Source organism: Curcuma longa, chromosome 4 (assembly GCF_044706935.1).
Source record: "Curcuma longa cultivar G26 ecotype Majalengka, Jawa Barat chromosome 4, ITB_CL_G26_1.1, whole genome shotgun sequence".
NCBI classification, from domain to species: domain Eukaryota; kingdom Viridiplantae; phylum Streptophyta; class Magnoliopsida; order Zingiberales; family Zingiberaceae; genus Curcuma; species Curcuma longa.
This window is the reverse complement of record NC_133864.1, coordinates 10,238,033-10,259,298: the sequence shown is the minus strand read 5'-3', so window position 1 is coordinate 10,259,298 and position 21,266 is coordinate 10,238,033. Positions and strand designations below refer to the sequence as shown.

At 34.9% G+C, this 21,266-nt stretch overlaps 1 protein-coding gene across 1 annotated transcript; it reads right to left on the bottom strand.

Moving 5' to 3' along the window:
- Window positions 1-7,443: 7,443 nt before the first annotated feature.
- LOC141827949 (diacylglycerol kinase 4-like) lies at window positions 7,444-20,395 on the bottom strand. The gene is made up of 12 exons (XM_074715297.1): window positions 19,853-20,395; window positions 18,654-18,776; window positions 18,226-18,363; window positions 18,060-18,145; window positions 16,936-17,023; window positions 16,133-16,208; window positions 12,834-12,916; window positions 11,885-11,955; window positions 10,203-10,280; window positions 9,381-9,468; window positions 8,477-8,593; window positions 7,444-7,612 (listed from the first exon to the last, which is right to left on the bottom strand). The coding sequence occupies exons 1-12, from the start codon at window positions 20,393-20,395 to the stop codon at window positions 7,454-7,456; spliced, it is 1,650 nt and encodes a 549-aa protein (XP_074571398.1). The 3' UTR covers window positions 7,444-7,453.
- Between the last annotated feature and the right edge of the window lie 871 nt (window positions 20,396-21,266).

The following is a 21,266-nucleotide window of genomic DNA, read 5'->3' as shown; positions in this document are numbered from 1 at the left end:
TTATTTGGGTCATGATCTCATGCAATTAAATTTGGTGGTTGGATTGAAGGAACGGATTTAATCATATAAATAATTTATTATATTTTTATTTATTTATGATTATTGATTATTTTTCTCAATGGGAAAGTTTCATTTCTATCTTCACATTTTCAAAATGGCTCTTAAAACTTTAAAATTATTAAATATCTCTCCCTTAGTAAAATGTTCTATAAACTTTGTAAAATGACTAAATAAATGATGACATGAGCATGTTCTATGAAAAGAAATAAGGTCATACATTTGTTATATCAGTATTCTCACTCAATGAGGTTAATAGTTAGGGAGCAAGACGACGATAGTACCCAAACTCAAGGGCATTGTTAAAAAATGGGTAAACTTCAAGGTAAAATAAAGGATTTTTTGTCAAAATATCTATATGGTAAAAAAAAATGAAGAAGTCTTATTAGGGAGTAAAGGGTAGTTCGATGTACGAAATTTCACAAAGTCTCAAAAAATAATTAAATCATATTAAATCTACTATATACAATCTTATTCCATATTATAAGAGATTATTTTTATAATTTAAAATTATGACTTTCAAATCATACAGATCCTAATAGAGATAAAATGAGAAAGAAGTATCCAAAGTGAAACTCAAGGGGAACAATTCTGCAAAAAAAAAACCTAGATAAACTTGCTTGGGATAAAATGAAGATGTTCCTTCCTTAATTGCTCACTAAAAACTTGTATTCTCTCAATTTGTACTTTCTCATTAATGAAATTCATTGATGAGTTGTAGTGCCTTGTCAAATTTGCAAGTGGGCAATTAAATGCTATTTCATGATTGTTGGGCAACAAGACTACACGTGTCAAATGGCAAGGGGTTCCAATTGAATGTGAATTTTAGTTGATTAAGTATGACCAATATATAGCCCCTTAACTAGGGGTACAAACTCTAATATGAAAATATTAATATTCAAATTAGGATTTAAAATATATATGATATTAAATTCAAATTTTAAAAATATAAATAATTTTAGTTTGAATTGATAAATTTTAATGATTTCAAAATGATATAAATTTTATTTATTAAATCACCATTTTATAAAATTAAGATTAAGTCAAAAAAGATTGCCAGTAGTTTTAACTACGTACCTCCTCATCATGATGATGGCTGATCTTCACCAAACCCAACAAAGGCCCAAAGGCCCGGCCCCACCACTTTATTGGTTGCCTGCCACCTAGGTTGGGGGACCCACTTTCAACATCCAATCCCTGAGCAAAGAGACGAACACTTACACTTGAGTACGTTAAGGACAGCACGGCGGGAGAAGGAACAATAATTGTGGGAAAAGAGACACCACAATTCCCATACAAACAAAGCTAAATAAATGAGAATGGAAAGAGGAATGAACAAAGACCACAATTTTCAAACAAAGGTTTGGATAAGAAAGGAAGATCAGTCCTACTTTGCAATGATTAATGAGGGCACCATTGTTTTTTTACTTTTCTATTTTTTAAATAAAATTTAAAAATATATTATATGTAGTCTAATAATAATGAGCTAATTTTGTTTTGATATCAAATGAAGTATTGTCTCACAACTCATGAACAAATTTAAAAACATGCATTTAATGTTTGCAACATGCCCCTGCAAGGTTTTAAAACTACTATTACTTTACTATGCTCTAATTATCAAAATTATTTCTTCCGTCACAATTGACTAATAAACCACCTGATGATATGATACAGTTCATTTAATTTCAAAACATGATTGACGTTTAAAAGGTTAAATTAATTTTAATAAATATAATTAAAGAAAATGATGTTAATGGTCAAGTGGTAAAGTGAACACAATTCAATAAGTATTTAAGGCATTTAGAGAAAAAATGTGATCTGATCCTTCTCCAAAACTCCATATTAACGGAAAATTTGTACACCAAACTACTGCTCTTTATAAAACTCTCATCGAAAAAGACATTTGATAACAATACATTTTTATTTAAAAAAAAAAGTTAAAAACTTGACAGGCTAGATGAAACTTTCCAAAACTAATCATGATTGTGAGACGTATATGAGACAAGGACTAGGTGCAAATGCTAGTTGATGTCACAAGCTGTGGGCAAAACTTTGATTGTTTTGATCCTTGCCAACACTGAATGAATGATGCAATGTGGGCTCTTGTGCTCCTTGACATGGAATGCACTTACCTCAAACCTAAAGAAGTTGAAGCAAAATTTTCAGGAGATAACATCCCGATTCTACCCCTGCGAACGAAGAATTCTTTCGAAGGATGCTAACTAGGTTAGTCGGTAAGGGCTTCGAAAGTTACTGGCAAGGAATTCAGAGCCTATCTTTGCTAAATGTGACTGAGCCTATTGTACAAAAGTATATCCCTAGCAAAGCTTAAGACATAGTTCTAAAAATTGAACCAACGAGTTTAGATTGAATGATCACTAGTCAAACCGATGGATCCATTGGTCAAGCTAAATGTCAACTTAGTCATTGATCATGTCAAGTTCATTGGTCAGACCAATCTAACTCAATTGTTTAAATTGCAAATATAATGACTTTATTCATGAAGTATACATTTAAGTAACAAAAACAACTCAATTCAAAACATTGGAGCTGTCAAAGCTAGGCTTCAAAGGGCAACAATGGCTAATAATATGAATCCACGGATCAAATGCAGAGCAATTTGGTTCCAGTTTTCAAAAATATGCTCACAATGTCTAGAAATGGAATTATGCAATGACATGATCATGGTGGCATCAGAAAGGAGAAGCTGCAAGTCTCTGAACACCTTAAAGAAGATGAAAACAACACTAAACAGTAGGTTAATGGCTGTCGGCCTCAAGAAAAAGACAAGCTTTAATGATGAAGGATTTGGTTAAACTTTTGTAATTAGGCTTCGACTTTGGTTGCTCTATCAACCGTAGAGCCCTGATGAGTCATGATATTGATATTAAAGCCTATACTGTGAGGATAAGACCAGTTGTTATCATAGAATACTTTAGACACCAGACTAAAATGAAAGCACAGCAACCCTAGCTAATCTCATTTTCAGATGTGCTAGTGAAGATGGTCATACAAGCATCATAATAATTTAAGCCAAGTGAAACACAATTGCACTGCTTTCTTTTCAATATCATCGACACCCAATTTTAGTTTGGCAATAGAGAAGTGGCAATCTGGATCAACTAATCATTATTAACTTGGACTTAAAACTTCGTTAATGGGTTAGTTCTATCAGTAAGCAAGTTGGACAATAATATCTAATCCTAGGCATGGAGAGAGGCATTGTTTGGTTTGGAAAAACAAAAGACTTGAATTGATAAAATGCTCTATTAATAAACAAAAAGGTAGATATCACTTTGTATGACTAGGCTTATCACAAGGGGGAAAACAATAAAGATGAAAAATAATGCACAGATAAATGGCTTGCCCAATGTCTTTCTGGTGTTCTTTTTGACTTTGAGTTCCTCGGCATCATCGAGAACCAGGTTCATATACTCATCAAATCCCTACATTCAGGAAAACAAATTAGATTTTAACTGTTTCAAGTTAATATGTTTTCGAAGGATCACATCAGACAAATTTTCCTGCATGTACAGGAATTATAGGCCCTAAACAAACTTGCTGCCAAGAAAGCATCAAAACAAATTACAAAATGAGAATGTATTTGCTCATTTTCAAACTTCACACTACAATAAATAAATTAGTAATGGAGAATTTGATTAATAGGGATGACAATTCTATTCCCTAAGAATTCCCAAGGAATAAGTATTCTTATGTTTGGTTTCCGAAATGAACTTAAAAGACCAATTCCCTCCCATAGATTTGTAATTCCTATTCGCTATTCCTCATTCCACTCTAGGAATAACTATTTCTTTATCTCTTCCCTTCTTCAAAAACATATCCTTTCATTCAACCTTTCAAAAACAGAAAGATATTCCGATAAACATGGGTCAGCCAAGACTCTTGAACTGGATCGGGTGCGTCGATGGACCTGAGCTGACCAACCAAGTAGGTTGGGTTGATCTGACTGTGTGGACTAAAGGATTCAACAGTTTGGTTGCTCAGTTTGAGGAGTTGGATGGGCCAGGCAGGTCGAAACAGATAGTCAAGCAGATCGAGTCGTGCATCAGATGTGTTGATCATGCCAATCAAGTCAAACCAAGGTGGGATGAGTTTGGCTGGCTGAGATGATCAAATGGACCAGTCAAGTTGGGGGAACGAGTTGGTTGAGTTTAATGAGCCGAATGGGCTAGTTGAGTTGAGCAAGTCAAACAAGTTGGAGCATTAACACTCTAGTTCAGCAAGATTGAAGCAACCACCCTAGTTCAGCATTAACAACATCCTTCTTCTAGTTAACTTTTTAAAATCTTGGAACAACAATCCTGCCATACGACCATAGGGTGGTACTTATATTTCTAAGGATGTCATTATGGAATGAAGTTACCTACCTAAGTAACCACTGAGAGAACCTAAGATGATAATAGTCAATCACTGCTAGCTCAATCCAACAAACAAACCAAAGAATGGAAGGAGAGAACATAAAAGACGAAGATCAAGAAATTGATCGTGCCTTCGCACCAATGTAGGGCTGTACCAAGTCAAAGGCCAATATGATGGCTAACCAAAAACTCAGAGAGGAACAATCAAATATCCATTTTCTTCAACTCCTTCCCAGATTCATTGTAATGGAGAACACTTTCATCGTCAATTGACATCTTAAAAGACATTGTTTTGACAAATTACTGAAAATTAGAGTGTGAAGTAACATCGTTCTAATATAAATATCTCCTCAACAATTCATCAACCTGTGCAATGAAACAGAACTGGGGGACGAAACCCTAAACCCTACCACAGAAGAAAATGGACAGAAAATACAACATGTTAACCAAATGAAACGAAATCAAAACTAAAACAACAAGAAAAATCGATGCGTATGCTTTGGAGAAACCGGAAGATGAGATTCTACCGCAGGTTCCGCGAGCCATCGTTAAGACCAAAAAGGGTGGAGGAAAAGTGAGAAGTGTGAAGACGAAACAGTTAATCCTTGCTCGGCTAGGAAGAGCGGAGGAGCGAAGAACTCACAATGGGTTAGGTCGTAATCCGCCGGACCTTCGTCTACGCCATGGCTGACGCTTCTCTGCTTGCTCTGTGATTGGAAGAAGAGTACTAGTGTAGATGGGCAAATATCAAAAGGCGCCCGAGTCATTTCAAAATGGGCGCTTTTTTATAAAAAATATTAAATCGACACTCCATTATATATTATATTTCAAAAATATCTTTACGGTATTATAATAATTAAAATTAATTGCTACAACATCTGCTACAATGCTATAGCCGTGCCCGTCTTTATTTTCAATATTTATTGTAATAACTATGATTAATTATTATAATACATAGTTGTAATTATTATAACTTATATTATAATAGTTACTCTAACTGTTATAATTATTTTAAAATAATTTTAATTAAATTTAAATTTTTTAATTAAATTGATAAAAATATTTAATATTTAAAATTTTAAGATCTAAAATTTAATTACAACTAAGTAACAGCTAACTAAGTAACTACTTGTTTAAAAGTGATTTTGATTCATTTAAAATAATTTTAATAAAATTTTAAAAAATTTAACTAAATTGATAAAGAATATTTTATATACAATAATTTTAATTAAAATAAAATAGTTCATTGTTTACATTATAATAGCTAATGAATAACTGATCAAGGGCTGAAATAAAATATATTTTTGATATAAAATATCTAATGAAATGTATTTTTTTTTCAAAAAAAAATATCGTTTTGATAATTTACATAATTTAGACACTCTTTTGATTTTTACCTAACATAGACTGAGCATCGAGTTTTATTGTAGGTTGTTTCACATAAAAACGCCCTTACGTTCATATAAATTAAGATATCTCCTAACCTTAGTTTATGTAACATTTCCCTAATATATCCATTTTATTTTCAGAATACTTCCCACTCCCTTGACAAATGAATAATTTAGATAATAATTTAAAAGATTAAAATAGATATTCCCATTTAAAATGAGATTTTTTGGCATTAAAATAAAATATTAGAAGCATTTTGCTTTTGAAAACTTATTAGACTTTAAAAGTGATAAAAATCGGCATCAATTGAGAAGAATGATTGAAAGGATATGAAATTTTCACATCCTCCAATCATTTTGAAGAAGATGAGAAATTGCAATCTTTTAGAAAAAGCCATGATTAAGAGAAGCCAATAAGAAGAGGTGCCTTTTTTATATAATAAATAAACGACCTTCTTAGTTTACCTACCGAATAAATCTAAAATTCAATTTATGCACATTTAAATCAATAATATACGACATGTTAATAGAATATTTATTTAAATTGCAACCATTTAAATCAACACTACATGACATGTTAATAGAATATTTATCTTTGCAAAACAAATTTCACATGGTATTTCATAGAAATCTATCTCACATTATGAGTTCTTAAAACTATCATACAACTCAAATTTATTAACAATCATCATGGTTGAGCCATACAAAGTATACAAATCTTATTTATATATGATATCTCAATCAACTCAATAATCAATGAAATAGATGCAAAGATGAGAGCTCCATCATCAAATTAGTGGAGTGGCTTATTATTGGTACAAGAAACATTCTTTAATATCTGGAGAGAAAGAATTGTGTCTAGATAAAAATAAACATCTACATTCATAGGTAAAACATCCACATTGGAGATCATAAATGCTTAAAAAAGGTAAAACATATACAAAGACCAAAGCAACCGAAGAAGTTAACCCTATGCGATAAGATTATTATTCAGCGAAGTAGGATGCTCATAAGCATATCAAATGTTTCTTTGCTAATCAACCAGAAACTTAAAGTTATCATCCTACATGACCTAAAATTTTCTAGACAAAATTGAAGGCCACTCCAAGAGGGCAAAATCCATGTTTACATGATATCCCCATCGCAGCGGCATAGAAGAAGAGCATTTGAAATGTTACATGCAATTCTTGTTGAATTGTGGCTTATGAGCCACCCTGGTGGCCTAAAATCCAAGAGTAACATGATGCAAAATGCCCCATGCCTTCGGATTGTGTGCGATAGCCTAATACGAAGAAAATATGTAGTTTTATGGCTGAAAAAGATCTTTGAGATCAAAAATTAGTTTCAGATGATACAGATAGGATGCTTAGTAGAGTTTTTTTCTCTAAAAAAAGGGGAAAATGTTAAATAACAATTGTAAATAAAACTTCTACACCATCTCATTTCTGTATGCTGCGAGACTTGAATATAGAAGAATGACATCTCGTCCAATATCTTCAAAGTGCTTCACAAAAATTATTTCATGACAAGTAAAAGCCATTCGTAATTACAAATTACTGATGCAAAAGATATCATACTACAAAAAATGGCAATTGGCAGTGTACTTACCTGACCCAGTGCACAGAATTTTCACTCTCCGTTTATAATAAGTGAATGATAAGGTACTCTTTTTATCTCCACAAATGATGAATACTCGGTGTTCATTGCCTGCTTCCATGGTTCCCCATCCATTTGCATGTATGCATTTCTCCACTCCCCACCTCTGATCTCGAGTCGAATAGCTGAAGCCTGATCAGACAGCATTACATAGGAATCTTCAGAAAACAGAGCTAAATTAATTCTAACTTGTTGTATAGATAGTGGAAATTACAAGATTTTACTATGTCACTGGTTTGGAAAACTCCTATGTCACTGGTTTGGACGTTGACCTGCTTGTATATGCATAAAATCTCCTTAAGCTAGGATGACTGCCTGATTTTAGTTTTTTGGACTCTTCTAATATCTCATCTCCTTTCTTGAATTTTCTTCATTCTTTCTCTCTCATCTCCTTCCTTCCCCTTTCCACACATTTCTCCTGTATCTCTCCTCTACACTTCTCTACCCTTCTCTCTTTCTTTGTTACTTAGACTTCGGCACAAAGTATTCTATACAGGTGTAGATTAAAGTGTTTGACACAGCTATTTCTATAATATTTACACGAGATCAATAGAAATATTGAGTGTCCATTGAAATGTCAATGCCCAACTGTCAGTATCCAACAAGGGAACAGAGAGGTAGAGGAGAAGTCCAAGTAATAGAGCTCTCTTCTTCATATTTCTCTACTTCCGCTCCCACCTTCCTTTTCAATATTGCATCTCTATTATTCAGATTTCTCTAATTTCGATCTCGCCTTACTTCCTTTCTACTAATCTTGCATCTCTATTCTTCATACTTTTATATTCTCTTTCTTCCACTACTCATCATATATCACTTTACTCATTTGGCAGTATATTTCAGCAGGACCATAGAAGATAAGGAGACACATTTCAGATTTTGGGGGCATTTGAAGCAGAAGGCTAATGGATTTTGTTCTTCAATCACCTATTTCACTGAAAATATAGGCAACAAGACCAATGTGTTGAATAATGAACATGGCAAAATGATGATCCATACCTGTGCAATGTGTTTTGCAGATATAATTTCAACCATAACAAGTGAAGCATGCCACCCTTGCTTAAAGCCAAAGATCTCGAGCAGGCCATCATCCATTTGGGCTTCAACAAAGCCTCTCTGAAAAAGAAATACCAGAGTAGGTTGACATAAACATGCATTCAGTCCAAAATGGTCTAACAATGCAGGAAATTTAAAAGCATTAATACCATCAAAAGCTATAATGTCCGTTTAAAGCCTCTTACTCTCAGTAATATAAGCAACAAACTGATATCTTCCTAATTTAAAAATTGTGCTCTAATTAAACACCAAAGGATACCAAAAAGACATAACCCTTAAAAAAAAAAAATTAAAGCCACACATAATGTTGTGATAGTTGAGCTTAGCTTTAAGGGGAATTTTAGTTAAATATAGAATTTTTCTCATTAGCCGACTCCACCTAGTGGAATAAGGCTTGGTTGTTGTTGCATGGAATTTTTCAAATTCCAGAATTTCAAACTGTTATAAGATCACAGGGACAAACATAAATAGTTGGCCTTTTGTCAAATTTCCATAGTAGCTAATTATTTTATTGATGGAAAGGATATTTCATTAATTAAATAGAAGCATAGGATTTTGGTAAAGGGAAAGAGCACCTAGTGCAAGAACGTTATAAAACTTGTAAAATAAAATGGGCTTTAGATTTGCTGAGTGATCTATAACTTACTGATTTTGTTTACATTTATGGAAAAATTTATCTGATTCAGACAAACATATTTTCCTAGGCTAACTTACATTCAAAAAATCTAATGATTTTATGCAATAAGATTGAATCCGTTGATGACTATCTAATCTTATGAAAAAGAATTAAAACAAATGATGTAAATGATACAAGATCTTTCTAAGAGGGCAGCATTGTTCGACTTGCCTTTTCCAGATATTCTGGTTTCAGATTACCCCAAGGATTCCTCCCACTTGCGTAATTGTGAAGATTGAGCATCACAATTGCCCGGACACTGCATCAATAACTAATTCTGAATAGGTTTAAATTATAAAGTGAAGAAAGACATCTGGAAGCATAGAACCTTTTTGAGAAGCATGTATTAACTAGGTCCATACACAAATAAGAAATAATGCATGCGTACAGCTACCAGGTCAACTTCAGTTGAAAAATAAACAGACACCCAGAAGAAACACACAAATTCCTTCATGAATTTATGGGATAAATATTCTGATATTGAAATAAGAAACCATATCACTGATAGACATAAAATAAGGCTAATTTCAGTTTGACCTATGCAATTCCATATGTTTTTCAATATAACCCCTAAAGTTTTATCTAAGTTTATCCCTCATAGTTTATAAAACTACTCATTCTACCCTGAATTAACAACAGTACTTTGCCTCAAAAGTCTGATATTTTGAGCACCTTCACTAGATAACAAAAATTAAAAACTAAAATAAAATCAATTTTTTTCGAAGTAAACTTTACTACCTTTGATGTTATTTTCAACTATCCTAAGGTATTACAGTATTTACTTTTTCAAAAATACATATTTTATTTAAGAGATCCACAATGCTTATAAGAAAAGTAGTGTTATGGGCATTTTGGGATGAATTCAGTGAAGCAGGTTTAGGTTGTAGAGGGACAAATTTTGGGGGTCAAATTGATTAGAAAAAACAAAATAAAAAAATTGAACCAGATACAAATAACATGTTCATAAGTAACATAAATAGGTGTGGTATTCACCTTGATGGAACAGGAATTTGTTCCCATTCTAAGCAATTAATCCTTTTAATTGATAAGCGAAGAATGTGCTTGAGTCCCCTGCACAATTTTAAATATCATGCAAACAAAAATAAAATGAGGCATACCTTCAGCATCAATACTGTGTTCCACACAAAAGAAGGCATAGGCAAAGTATACAATAGCATCGAAGAGAACTTCAGTGACAAATGAACCGAGAATGAACATAAGTTTGAGATATTAAACCTTCTAGTCTCAAAATTGTTGTAGCAAATTAGTGAGACATATACCCATTCTGCAATTATATTCAAAGGCTCCCCAATTGTCAATTACTTAGATATTTTTTTCTGAATTGTAGAGGAAATGTATTCTGTTTCTAAATAACAATTTTTGTTGGATTTCCCAATCAGCTTACAGAGATGCTCCTAGCATTCAACAATAAATATCCCAGATGAGATGATTTACGAAGACAATATGGTATTGAGAAGGATCAGCAACACAACCAACACAAGAAGGTAGCGGTCGAAAAGAGGTGTGAACAAGGTAGCAATTATCTGAGCTTTTAGATTGTTGTGGTTACACAATGTTCAGAGATGATAAACAGAAACAATTTTTTTTTACTCAAAAATATATACCCACATAGCTTAAGTGCATTTGCAGTGTTTACTCTACCAAAATAGGTCCCTTCAAATTCCATATTTGACTTATTGCTTGCAGTAGCCGACCACCTAGTGGGATAAAGCTTGGTTGCTGTTGTTGACTTATTGCTTGCAGTCCTTGTCATGTAAATCCATGTTCCATCAACTCAAATACTCCACTCCCATATTAAATCATTTGTGTAACTAGGTAAAATCCTGATCTTGTCTTGGAAATTTTAGGGGATAGATATCAGTGACAGTGATGGACACTTTTACAAGCTGGAAATATTACTGAGATACTGATATGATTCCAGAAATTCCAAAATGGTATGGAAACTGGCCCACTTAGATTGTTGTCAATTTTGATTACTGCTTCTCTTAATCCAATTTCATCTATCTCAGGAGCATGAATAACCATGCTCATTTTGTTTTTTTTTATGTTGTTTTCTCACTGCAGAAGCAATGTTAACTCAGCCCAACATGCAAAACTCACCAAGTAAAATGATTTGTATAATTTCTTGTATCAAGCTAGTCAGCAAACATCAAATACCAACCAATATGAATCACTGCAAAATGAATTGGATGATTGATTAACAACTAAATGTTCAATAATTGGTTCCAAGCGATAACCAAACATCTGTAAGGATCTACATGACTGAATCTGTGATGCTATGGTTTCTAGGACAGTATAGGAAGCTGTTATGTCAATGCCATATAATAAGATATTTGATATTAATAAAAAAACTATATGTACAACAAATTCAGTACAGCGTATTGACTACTGAGCCAATTCATACAAGGCAAATTAATAACGAAAGCACAAATTCAGTATGCTGAGCCAATTCAGTATGCTGTAGTCAGTACAACATACTGACTACATGCACCACAAATTCAGTGGCATGGTGCCAATGCATATAAAGAAAGTTATAAGAAAGTATATAGAGCACAATCTTATTGGATTGCTAAGTACTTCACAGTCAATATTTTAGCTTCAAATTTATGGTAGTGTTAAAGCATCACGATTGATGGTAGAAGAAAAAAACAAACCTTAGACTTGGATCGCTAATGCAAGGTGTAAAAAACCATCCTTGTTTGCATGTATAACCGGTATAAATCAGCTGTCAAACAAACATCAAAAGGTTGAAAGCTCATTGGTTCATGTGTAGCAAGTTGAAGTATAAACATAAGAAGTTTAAGAATATGGGGAAAGAAAAAAAATTGCAATCATTTTTTAAATATTATAAACACTTAGGCAGCATCTTACAATTTAACTTCTGGGAAAAAAGAAAGAAACTTTATATAAGGTAAGCCTTACATCTTGATGGAACTCTAACAGGAAAGTAAAACAAAATTTTAACATAAAATAAAGGCAAACTTGGGCAAACCAGAGGTATGTGAGTTCAATCAATGAAGAAAAGCATATTTTGATAAAATTGGAATGTTCTAGTCCCTGGTTTCAGTTTCCCATTTTTTAGTTCCATCAGACTGAATGGTTAAGCATCAGTACTGCAGATGTCATTGTTGAAGTTCTAGGATGTCTTTGTTCACAAAGAAAATGGAGTTTCCAAACCTAGTCAGGCAATAATTTTGTCACAGGTCTGCGACAATTGTTTTGCAGGTCTCCTAAAGTGTTCTGTATCTTTTCAGCTGAGTTAAGGATTCTAATAAAAAATTAGATAGTTGTCGTTGACATCAAGCCATGTTAGATGTCCCAATTATTTGGGATTGGCTATATGGAAACGGACACAGATTTTATCCTTGATTGAACTCTAAGCCAATTACATGGGTGAAATATATGAGGGAAAGGAAGGAAATGATTACAAAAGTACATAGAAAGCTCCATCATTTATGCATATTTTTGTGACCTTTCCCTCATGTATTGTCTCCAGGTAATTGGAGCCTAAGTCTATATAGCTAGTAATAATAAAATATAAGGTACTGATGAAATGAATAATAAAGGATGACAGAATAAATGGAACAAAAGTAATAACTGTACCTTATTTGTTAATGGTCCTTGTGCAAGATATGGTTTTTCATCACGTAGATGATGGAAATCGTATGCAACTTGAGCATCCATTCCTAAAAAAGAGAATAAAAGGGCCTTTACAGGAAGTAGATATTTAATACTCAAACAAAGGAAATATTGTACACAGCAAGGACTAATGGAATCAATCAATCAACATCAAACCTATATATATGGCCCTCATCTGTATGTATCACTTACTAGATTTGCATATGTATATATGTATGCGTGCCTGTATGTATGTATATAAAGCATAGGCAGTTCCATTCTCTCAGAAAAAAGAATGCTACTAGGATACAATATTAACATAGCAAAAACTCATCCAATAGTACAAAAGCTAGATAGATTATGCAGACATTTTATATTTTTACAACATTGTATATTAACTTTGCAGGATTATGCTCATATGATATTCAATATCAATGTAAAACAAAACTTGGAATTTAGTTTTCTCCTTCCTTACGGCCACATTTCTTTGCCTTTTCCAATTTTATGGGTTCCTTGGCCTACTTGTTAGAGCTCTTTCCCACTCCATTTCTTGGTCTTCCAGTAGTCGCTGACCAGCTTCACAATGAAGAGCAACACTGCATCACAGCTCATCCATCATGTGGAGAAGTGATTAGCTTTATGCAAGCCAATTCTATCCTTCACGAGCAAGCTGATGATAATTGGAGCTCTTTCAGCAGTCCCAGCTCTATAACTTAGTATTTTCTTGGCACCCAAGCAAATCATTCATAAAGTCAGTCATATCTGAGACTTTCTCTAGAACAGGAAACACCTCTGGACTTGAATATAAGGTTGCTATGTCTATTATTTATCTCTCCATGGACTTGAGGTTCTCGATCTTCAAGCATAAAAATCTCACACAGCTAGAACAACTGGATTTATCCCTACCTTGAATTTGGATCGATTTGCCTACCTGTGTATATTATTAACAGATGTTATTTACAGAACTTTGTACAAGGGTCAGACAGAAGATCTGATAAGTGAAGTTGCTAGAGAGTGTCAGCCACAGATTTTTCAGACTTTGAATTTGCAAATGACACTTTGTTGTTCTAAAGGGCTGATTACTCTAGCATCAGAAAGTTGAAAACTCCTTGCAGCTTTCTCACACAACAGTGGCCTTCGAATTGATCTTAAGGAATCTTATTTCTCATATAATGAAGATAATATGGAAAGAGTCAATTGACTATAGCTGGCACAGATATTTGGTTGTTCCCTGGTAATCAACTTATCAAGTATTTGGGATGCCAACTTGGGCTAGGGAAGCTAAGAAATGTTGGAATTCTCTAATAGCACAGGTGCACAGAAAATAGCTTTGTGGCAAGAAGCATTCTCTCAGTTGATGGCTTGGTTGACTTTAATCAATAACACCCTGACAATTGCTGCACACTATCTAGTCACGGTTTATATAGTGCCTGCTTAGCATCTAAGGCAATTGAGAAGCTTAGAAGAAATTTCTTTTGGCAATGCGGAAGAATGGAAACCTCAAGAGATAGGTAGTTGGTGTCATGTGATGTTTATATGTAGACCAAAGAGGCATGGAGAGCTTGGACAGATTAACTTAAAGATTTTCGACCTAGTGCTGCATTGCAGGTGGTGGTAGGACATGGATGAACAGACCAACACTTGCATGAGTAATGATACTACATGCCACCTATTTGAAAAATTGCAATTGGATGTGAATCTCGACTGATGATAAATGAACTTGGACAATGCTACTGATGCCTATCTGAAAATTGCAATTGGATGCAAGTTTCAGCTGATAATAGATGGACTTTCGTAATGGAGGGATACATGAAAATTAGAGACTTTTGCTATGCTAGAATGACAGTTGACCTCAGTTAAATGCCACAATGATCTGGTTCACGAGGTGGCCTGATGGCATATTCATGTGCAATCCCTTGCAAGCTTTATTTGCAGCATATTTGTAAGTGATATCCCATTTTCTCAGCCTTCAGACATGATTAAACATTAGCAGACCACTGTGTCAATGGGAGTCGTAGGATTCCAGAATAAGTTGAGGCAAGTGACCAGTATCTTAGTGGAGGATAGCTACACATGGAGATAGGGCATAGATGGAATTGATTCAGCAGGTTCAACACATGAAACTCCAATACAAACAGGTGGGTTTTTCAGACTTTGAATAGCCTGCATGGAACTCTGTTGCACCAAAAGAAGTCTCAAATTTTGGGATGGTTGGTGAGCATGGGTAGAGTTAATACAAAGGCAAGGCTTGCACAGAAAAAAGAAATCCAACTGTCTGATGTCAACTGTGTATTTTATTCAGCTGCGGATCAGGAAGTCATGGAGACTGTGTAACACTTGTTTTTTCATTGCATGATATCTTGTGACAGGTGGCCAATATTAAGAGGCAAGCTTATGATCCATGATTTAGCATCCTTATCCATTTGGGTTTAGCACACATGCAATTCCACAGTTGAAAGGAAGTGGACAAGACTTGGAATACTTTGATCCAAGGTTGGCTGTTTGTAATACGGATGGCTAGATGTGGAAAAAAATTCAGTAACAAAGAAAGGAACATGAAGATATGAACAGAAGCTGGGGAAATCCCATCAGGATTTGGAACTTTGGAGGTAACTCAATGCAGAGTACAGCTCTAAGCCTCCAACCAGGTTGTTAATTTGTGAGCAGCAGAATCAGATTCAGATACACCCCTGAACAGTCTATTTTCTGAGCTAAAATCTGTTTCTTCATTGTCTGTTTATATTGAACTATAATTTGTTGCTCATTTTACATTCATCTTCTATGTACTGCTGCCTAGTTTGTTGGATCTTTTGTATTGAGGACTCAACCCTATTAATAAAAATTGTGTTCCATCTCTCAGTATCCTAACATATCTATTGTCATGGGAAATTATAAAGGTTTTCTACCATGTTTATTATTCATCAATGTAAAATTATAAGTAAGGCCCCAACATTATAAGTAGGGCCCTAATATTATGTACCCAGATATTCCCTCTACATATGTTTCTTATTCATGAGTAGGGCCCCAATATCATATATTACTAACAATTACGTCCCTCACAATATCTACTTTTATTTCATACCCAGAAAAAGACTATTAATTATATAGTGAGGTAGGAAATTTCCCTCCTCTTTCCTTAAAGAAGAAACTTTTGAGGATCACAAGATTATGGTACGCAAACGCTATAACCCAGACAGTGCTCTAGGATAAGTTCAACTTTTTGAATAATAAGAAATACTGATGGATTTTCCTACATGTGTTTGCATGGAGTAATGATGTCATACCTATGCTAAAATAATTGTAGAAGGCTCCATCAAAGCAAGTCATGGTTTCAGGTAAGAGACCTTCGATATACCCATCCTATGAGAAACAAAAGCAAAAAATTTAATAGAAAAGGAACTAAAAAACATGCAACTAGAATGAAGAATGAAATGTTTACTAATGCTGACTACTATTTTAGATTGATAATATGATAAAGTACCTTGGAATGCCACAAAATAGACAAGGAATTTACCAAATTGGAAAACTAAGTTTCATTGTTACATGACAAAGGGCATTGCTTCTTTCTCGTACTGAAACATCAGAAGCACAAGAACCAAACCATTCATCGCCATAAATAAAAAATTTAAGAAAATGCACATTGAATCTGTGATGTGATCCAAATATAAGCACAAAACTATGCAGCAGATTAGCTATCCACCAAATTAACAAAAACAAAACTGTTATAATAGATGGTTTGATCAATAGGAAAACTAGTGGCTCAATCAAACAAAATTTCAGGTTTTTTGTACCCTAATGACAGCCTGCTGCAACCATGCTTTTCATACTTTAATGATATAATGGTATAAAACATTATGAGAAGCATGTGACAATTTTCTGGTGTCTATCTTGCAAAATTACTGTATTTTATTTAAACTTTTCAAACTGGTGCATGTTAGTACTCTTTTAGTTCTTCTAGAGGATGCTCTCCTATAAAGCATGTAGTATAAAGCTTACTTTCATCAAAATTCAAATATACGCAATGCAACATTAAAAAAGAAAAGGAGATAATTCAGTTAAAAGGAAACCTGCAGAATACTAGAATTACCGGTGTAAATGTACTTTCACCCAGATGTCTAAGAGAGTGTGGCAATTTTATTAAGTCTCCAACTGGAACTGAGACAACAATGTGCCAGCTGCATTTAGATAACTAAGAGTTTGACATGCACCAATACAAGTAATACTGATAATTTTTGCAGCCCCATATCAAGAATGTGGAAAGGGGAGCATGTTATGAGGAAAGGAAGAAGGAAGAAAATTTAGTTAAAAGGAACAGTATTTTGCAAGGAAAAATACACTTTCTTAGATAATGAGAATATAGACAAATTAGAGGTACTAAGAAGAGTGGCATCCAAATAAAAAAAGTAGTTGCTCGGAATTTCTTTTGCAGAAACCTTGCACCATGTTAAGATCACAAGAAAATGCCTTTCACACGCATATGGCAAGGGTATAAAGTGCACCATGCTATAAAGATGAAGAGGACATAATTTATTCCTAATTTTAAATATTAATTTTGACTTACCTTTGAACTTAGTTTTATTTGCATAAATTATGTCAGAAACATAGGCATACTCAGAATTTAGTTGTACATCAAAGCAAGTCAATATTCTCATGTTACATAGAATCCATTACTCGGATTTATTCTCCCCCAGCCCAGCCCAGATTATGAAATCAAGCTCCACCAATTAATTCAAAGGTTTCACCGATATACTGAATTGTTATGAGAAATTAAGCATAGATGGCCCTTGTGACATGCCTGATGTATGAGAAGAGACTGAGAATTTATTTACAACATGTATTAAAATATAGATAATAATGGAGCCTTTCACAACAATGCCATGGGTAGACTATTTCATCTACCTTTTTACTAAATTGTGCCAATAAATTTAAGCACAGAACTATCTCAACAAAAATCTGTTATTGCTATGTTTTTCAAGTAGACCAACTAGCGAATACATATATATCTTTAAACAAGATCAATCCTCTTGTAATGAACTTATAAAATCTTTTTCAAGATCTTTCTCCAAGTTGCACATTTTATGACCTAAGGCAACGAGCATTAGCTCAAAGTTTCACAAAATTATCAGGAATATCATAATACTACTAGTCTACTAATCCAAATTGTCAAAAATATAATGACATCGTATGTTTCCTGCATAGAGAGAGTTTTACCTATCGAGACGACAAATCGGACCAGTAATTGCCTTGTATAATGACCTTTTCACAGCCGACCTCCATGTCAAAGGAAATGAACCTCCCTAAGTATACATGTTTTCCCATATTTAGAGTATGGATTACATGTTGAAAATGTAAGGAAACAGTTGAACTAGATTCCTACCCAACCAAAGCTCCTGGACAGGTCATTTCCTGTTCCAAGTGGAATGATCCCAATTGGAAGAATTGGCTCTCTGCTCTCTTCATAAAGTTGCCCAAGGCTTTCTAATACCCAACCTACTGTACCATCGCCACCTGCAACCTGTTCAGAAGATTCACAGAGTAGTATTATCACTTGTAAAGTTCATTAATAAACCAAGATTAAGGCCTTCAGCTGATTACCACATGCTTTTCACACAATCATAAGAGATCAGATCAAAGGAATGAACCAAAATAATCATCACAGAGATTAGAATGAATGGTGATTGAATAGCAAAGAAGCTAGTAGTAAATGTAATTACATGAGCTTGATCAGATACAATGTAATATATAACCGACATTTATTGCAGAAATCTGTTTGTATTTGCTCAAATTAATTTGAAACCAACATACCATGACTCTCATATTTTCACGAGTGGCCTTTGCACAATCATCACCCAGATCAGCCATCCTCTCCAAGCATGCCAAACCAAACTGAACAAAATCAGAAGGCTTTGAAACTGAAAGATCAAATACCTGCATATTCAGTTTAACTGTTAGAGGGAATATCTTAGGACTAATCCTACAAACATAAATGTCCATGTAATGGAAGCAACTAATGAGTGCATGGCGACTCTAATTAGAAGGCATATGAAAGTTTTCCTCAAAATTCTGCATAAATGCTATGAAAAGTTGAATTTAAAAATGTAGATCAGGGACCAGTTAAAAATATCCACTAGAAAAGTAAGCAGTACACAAAAAAGTGTAAGGAGAAAAAAAAGAGACCTGATCCACTTACTCTCATGATAAGAAATCTAGTTTCATAGTGGAGCATAAAATCAAAACTTAATGCACTTTGTTTATATGAAACCTAGTTTCACAGTGAATCAAACTGATACTTCATATGAGAACTTAGAAATCTGCATGCTGTAGTACAAAAAATGTTTCTTAAACTCACCTTTCAGAATAACAAATTTATCTTCTTCCCTGACCTTTTCTACTTATATAAGGAGATAGTAATATTTCCCAGGATAAAAAAGTGAATAAATAAATAAATAATCAAACAAAGGTATTAGGAAATTAACTGGTAATATCATCCTAAAGAAACAAAACTAAAAGAATTTCACCTTCCTTCTTAATTGATTTACCTTATTAAAATAGGTGGTAGGAATACCGCATACTACCAAAATGAAAAGAAAAGGCAAAAAAAGGGGAAAACAACAAAGGTAATACCAAACATTCCATCAACTGGATATGATTGATTTTCATCCAATCTAGAATTTCCCAAAACTTGGCAAATATTACGTTTTTATTTGGCGATCTAACGTTCTTTTTTCTTCATTCTGTTCATAAGACGCGCTATGTTGGGTTAGAACACAAAACTAATTAAAAATCAGCTGGGTGCACTAGCAATGTGTGACAATCGAGGATCAGGCAGGACAGCATATACAGTCTGCCGAGAAGTAAAGTTCATGTATCTATTCTAGACGAGCTGAATCTCCTTAGTTTGATCGAATCAGGTACCATAACGATCAGAAGGTCAAAATCTATAGAACCATGAGCGAGAGAGAGACAGAGAGAAAGATATATATATAATGCAGGAATGACCTGACCTGATCCGCGCCGATCAGGTTCTGAAGCCGTCCTTTGAGGACGGAACCATGTCGCCCCCCGCTGCGCGAGTTAATAAAAACCACCAAGGGCGACTCCGGCGGGTCCTCATCCTCCCACCCGACCTCCCTCGCCGCGGCCTCCGCCACCAAACCCGCTGCGATGTTCCTCGACCTGACAGCCTCCACGATCGCCGCCGCTAGGCGGTCCGGAATCATGACCCTCCGACGGAGATCGTCCTTGTCGACCTTCACGAGGCCGCCCCCCCGAAGGGAGTTGTCCTTGATCGAGGACGATCTCGAAGGGGGCTCCGAGTTCCGCGACGGGGTCGAGGACGACGAGTCGGTCTCGCAGTCGGTCATCGAGGGCGTGGTGGGGAGGGTGGTGAGGGAGTCGGCGAGGTTGAGGGTCAGGTACTCTTCGTCGTCACTCACCGTCGTCGTCGGGCCGGACGCGGAGATCGCCCTAGACCGATCGTCGGAGGAGGAATTCAACAATGCGAGGCGGACATGCTTCCAGAAGCGAGTCGGTTTCGATCGAGGCATGATTCCTCTCCTTCTGCCCGGTCGGCGTCGACGACGTCGGTAAAACTGGGAGGAAATTTCATTCAACGTCCTAACGTTCCTCTTATTTTTAAAATGCCCCACCCTTTTACCGTAGAAATATAAAAACAATTTCATTTTAAATGTATTTGTGTGCAATAATTTTGATCTAAAAATAGTGTGTGTATATATAATTTCATAGAAAGGTCAAATCATTTAGTTCTTTTATGTATAATTTTATACACGATGTTATTAGAGCATCCACAACGTACGTGACGTTATAACGCCATGGGCTCCACTGCCACGTGGTAGTCGATCAGGTGATCAACTACCACACATGGTGATCGATCACCTGATCGACTACCACACATGGTGGTCGACCAGTTGGTCAACCACCATGTGTAGTAGTCGATCAGGTGATCGACTACCACCACCTGATTATGAAAAACAAATTTAAAAAAAATGCATGGCCCACCATTGTCACCGATTAACGCGTTCAGAACTCTGAACGCGTTAAATACCTCACTCCTCCCTCGCTCCTCCACGTCCGCTGTTAACGCGCGATTAACAACGCGTTGCGGATGCTCTTATAACTGTCATGTTACATCCGAGCTCAAAAGTGATTTGATCTAAACTCGATCCTGAACCAAGCTGGTTGGACTTAATCTGAACATGACTCTAGCTGGCTCCAATAGGGCTCGAGCATGAATTAATTGACTTGACCAAGCTAAGTTTGAAATCGAGCTAGTCTGACTCTACATTGATTAAGCCCAGAGCCTACCATGTGGCCCTTGTGTCTCCACACATCAATTAATTAATTAATTAATATTATTGATTCTTTTCCCATGTACTTTTCATTTAAAATTGGATCCAA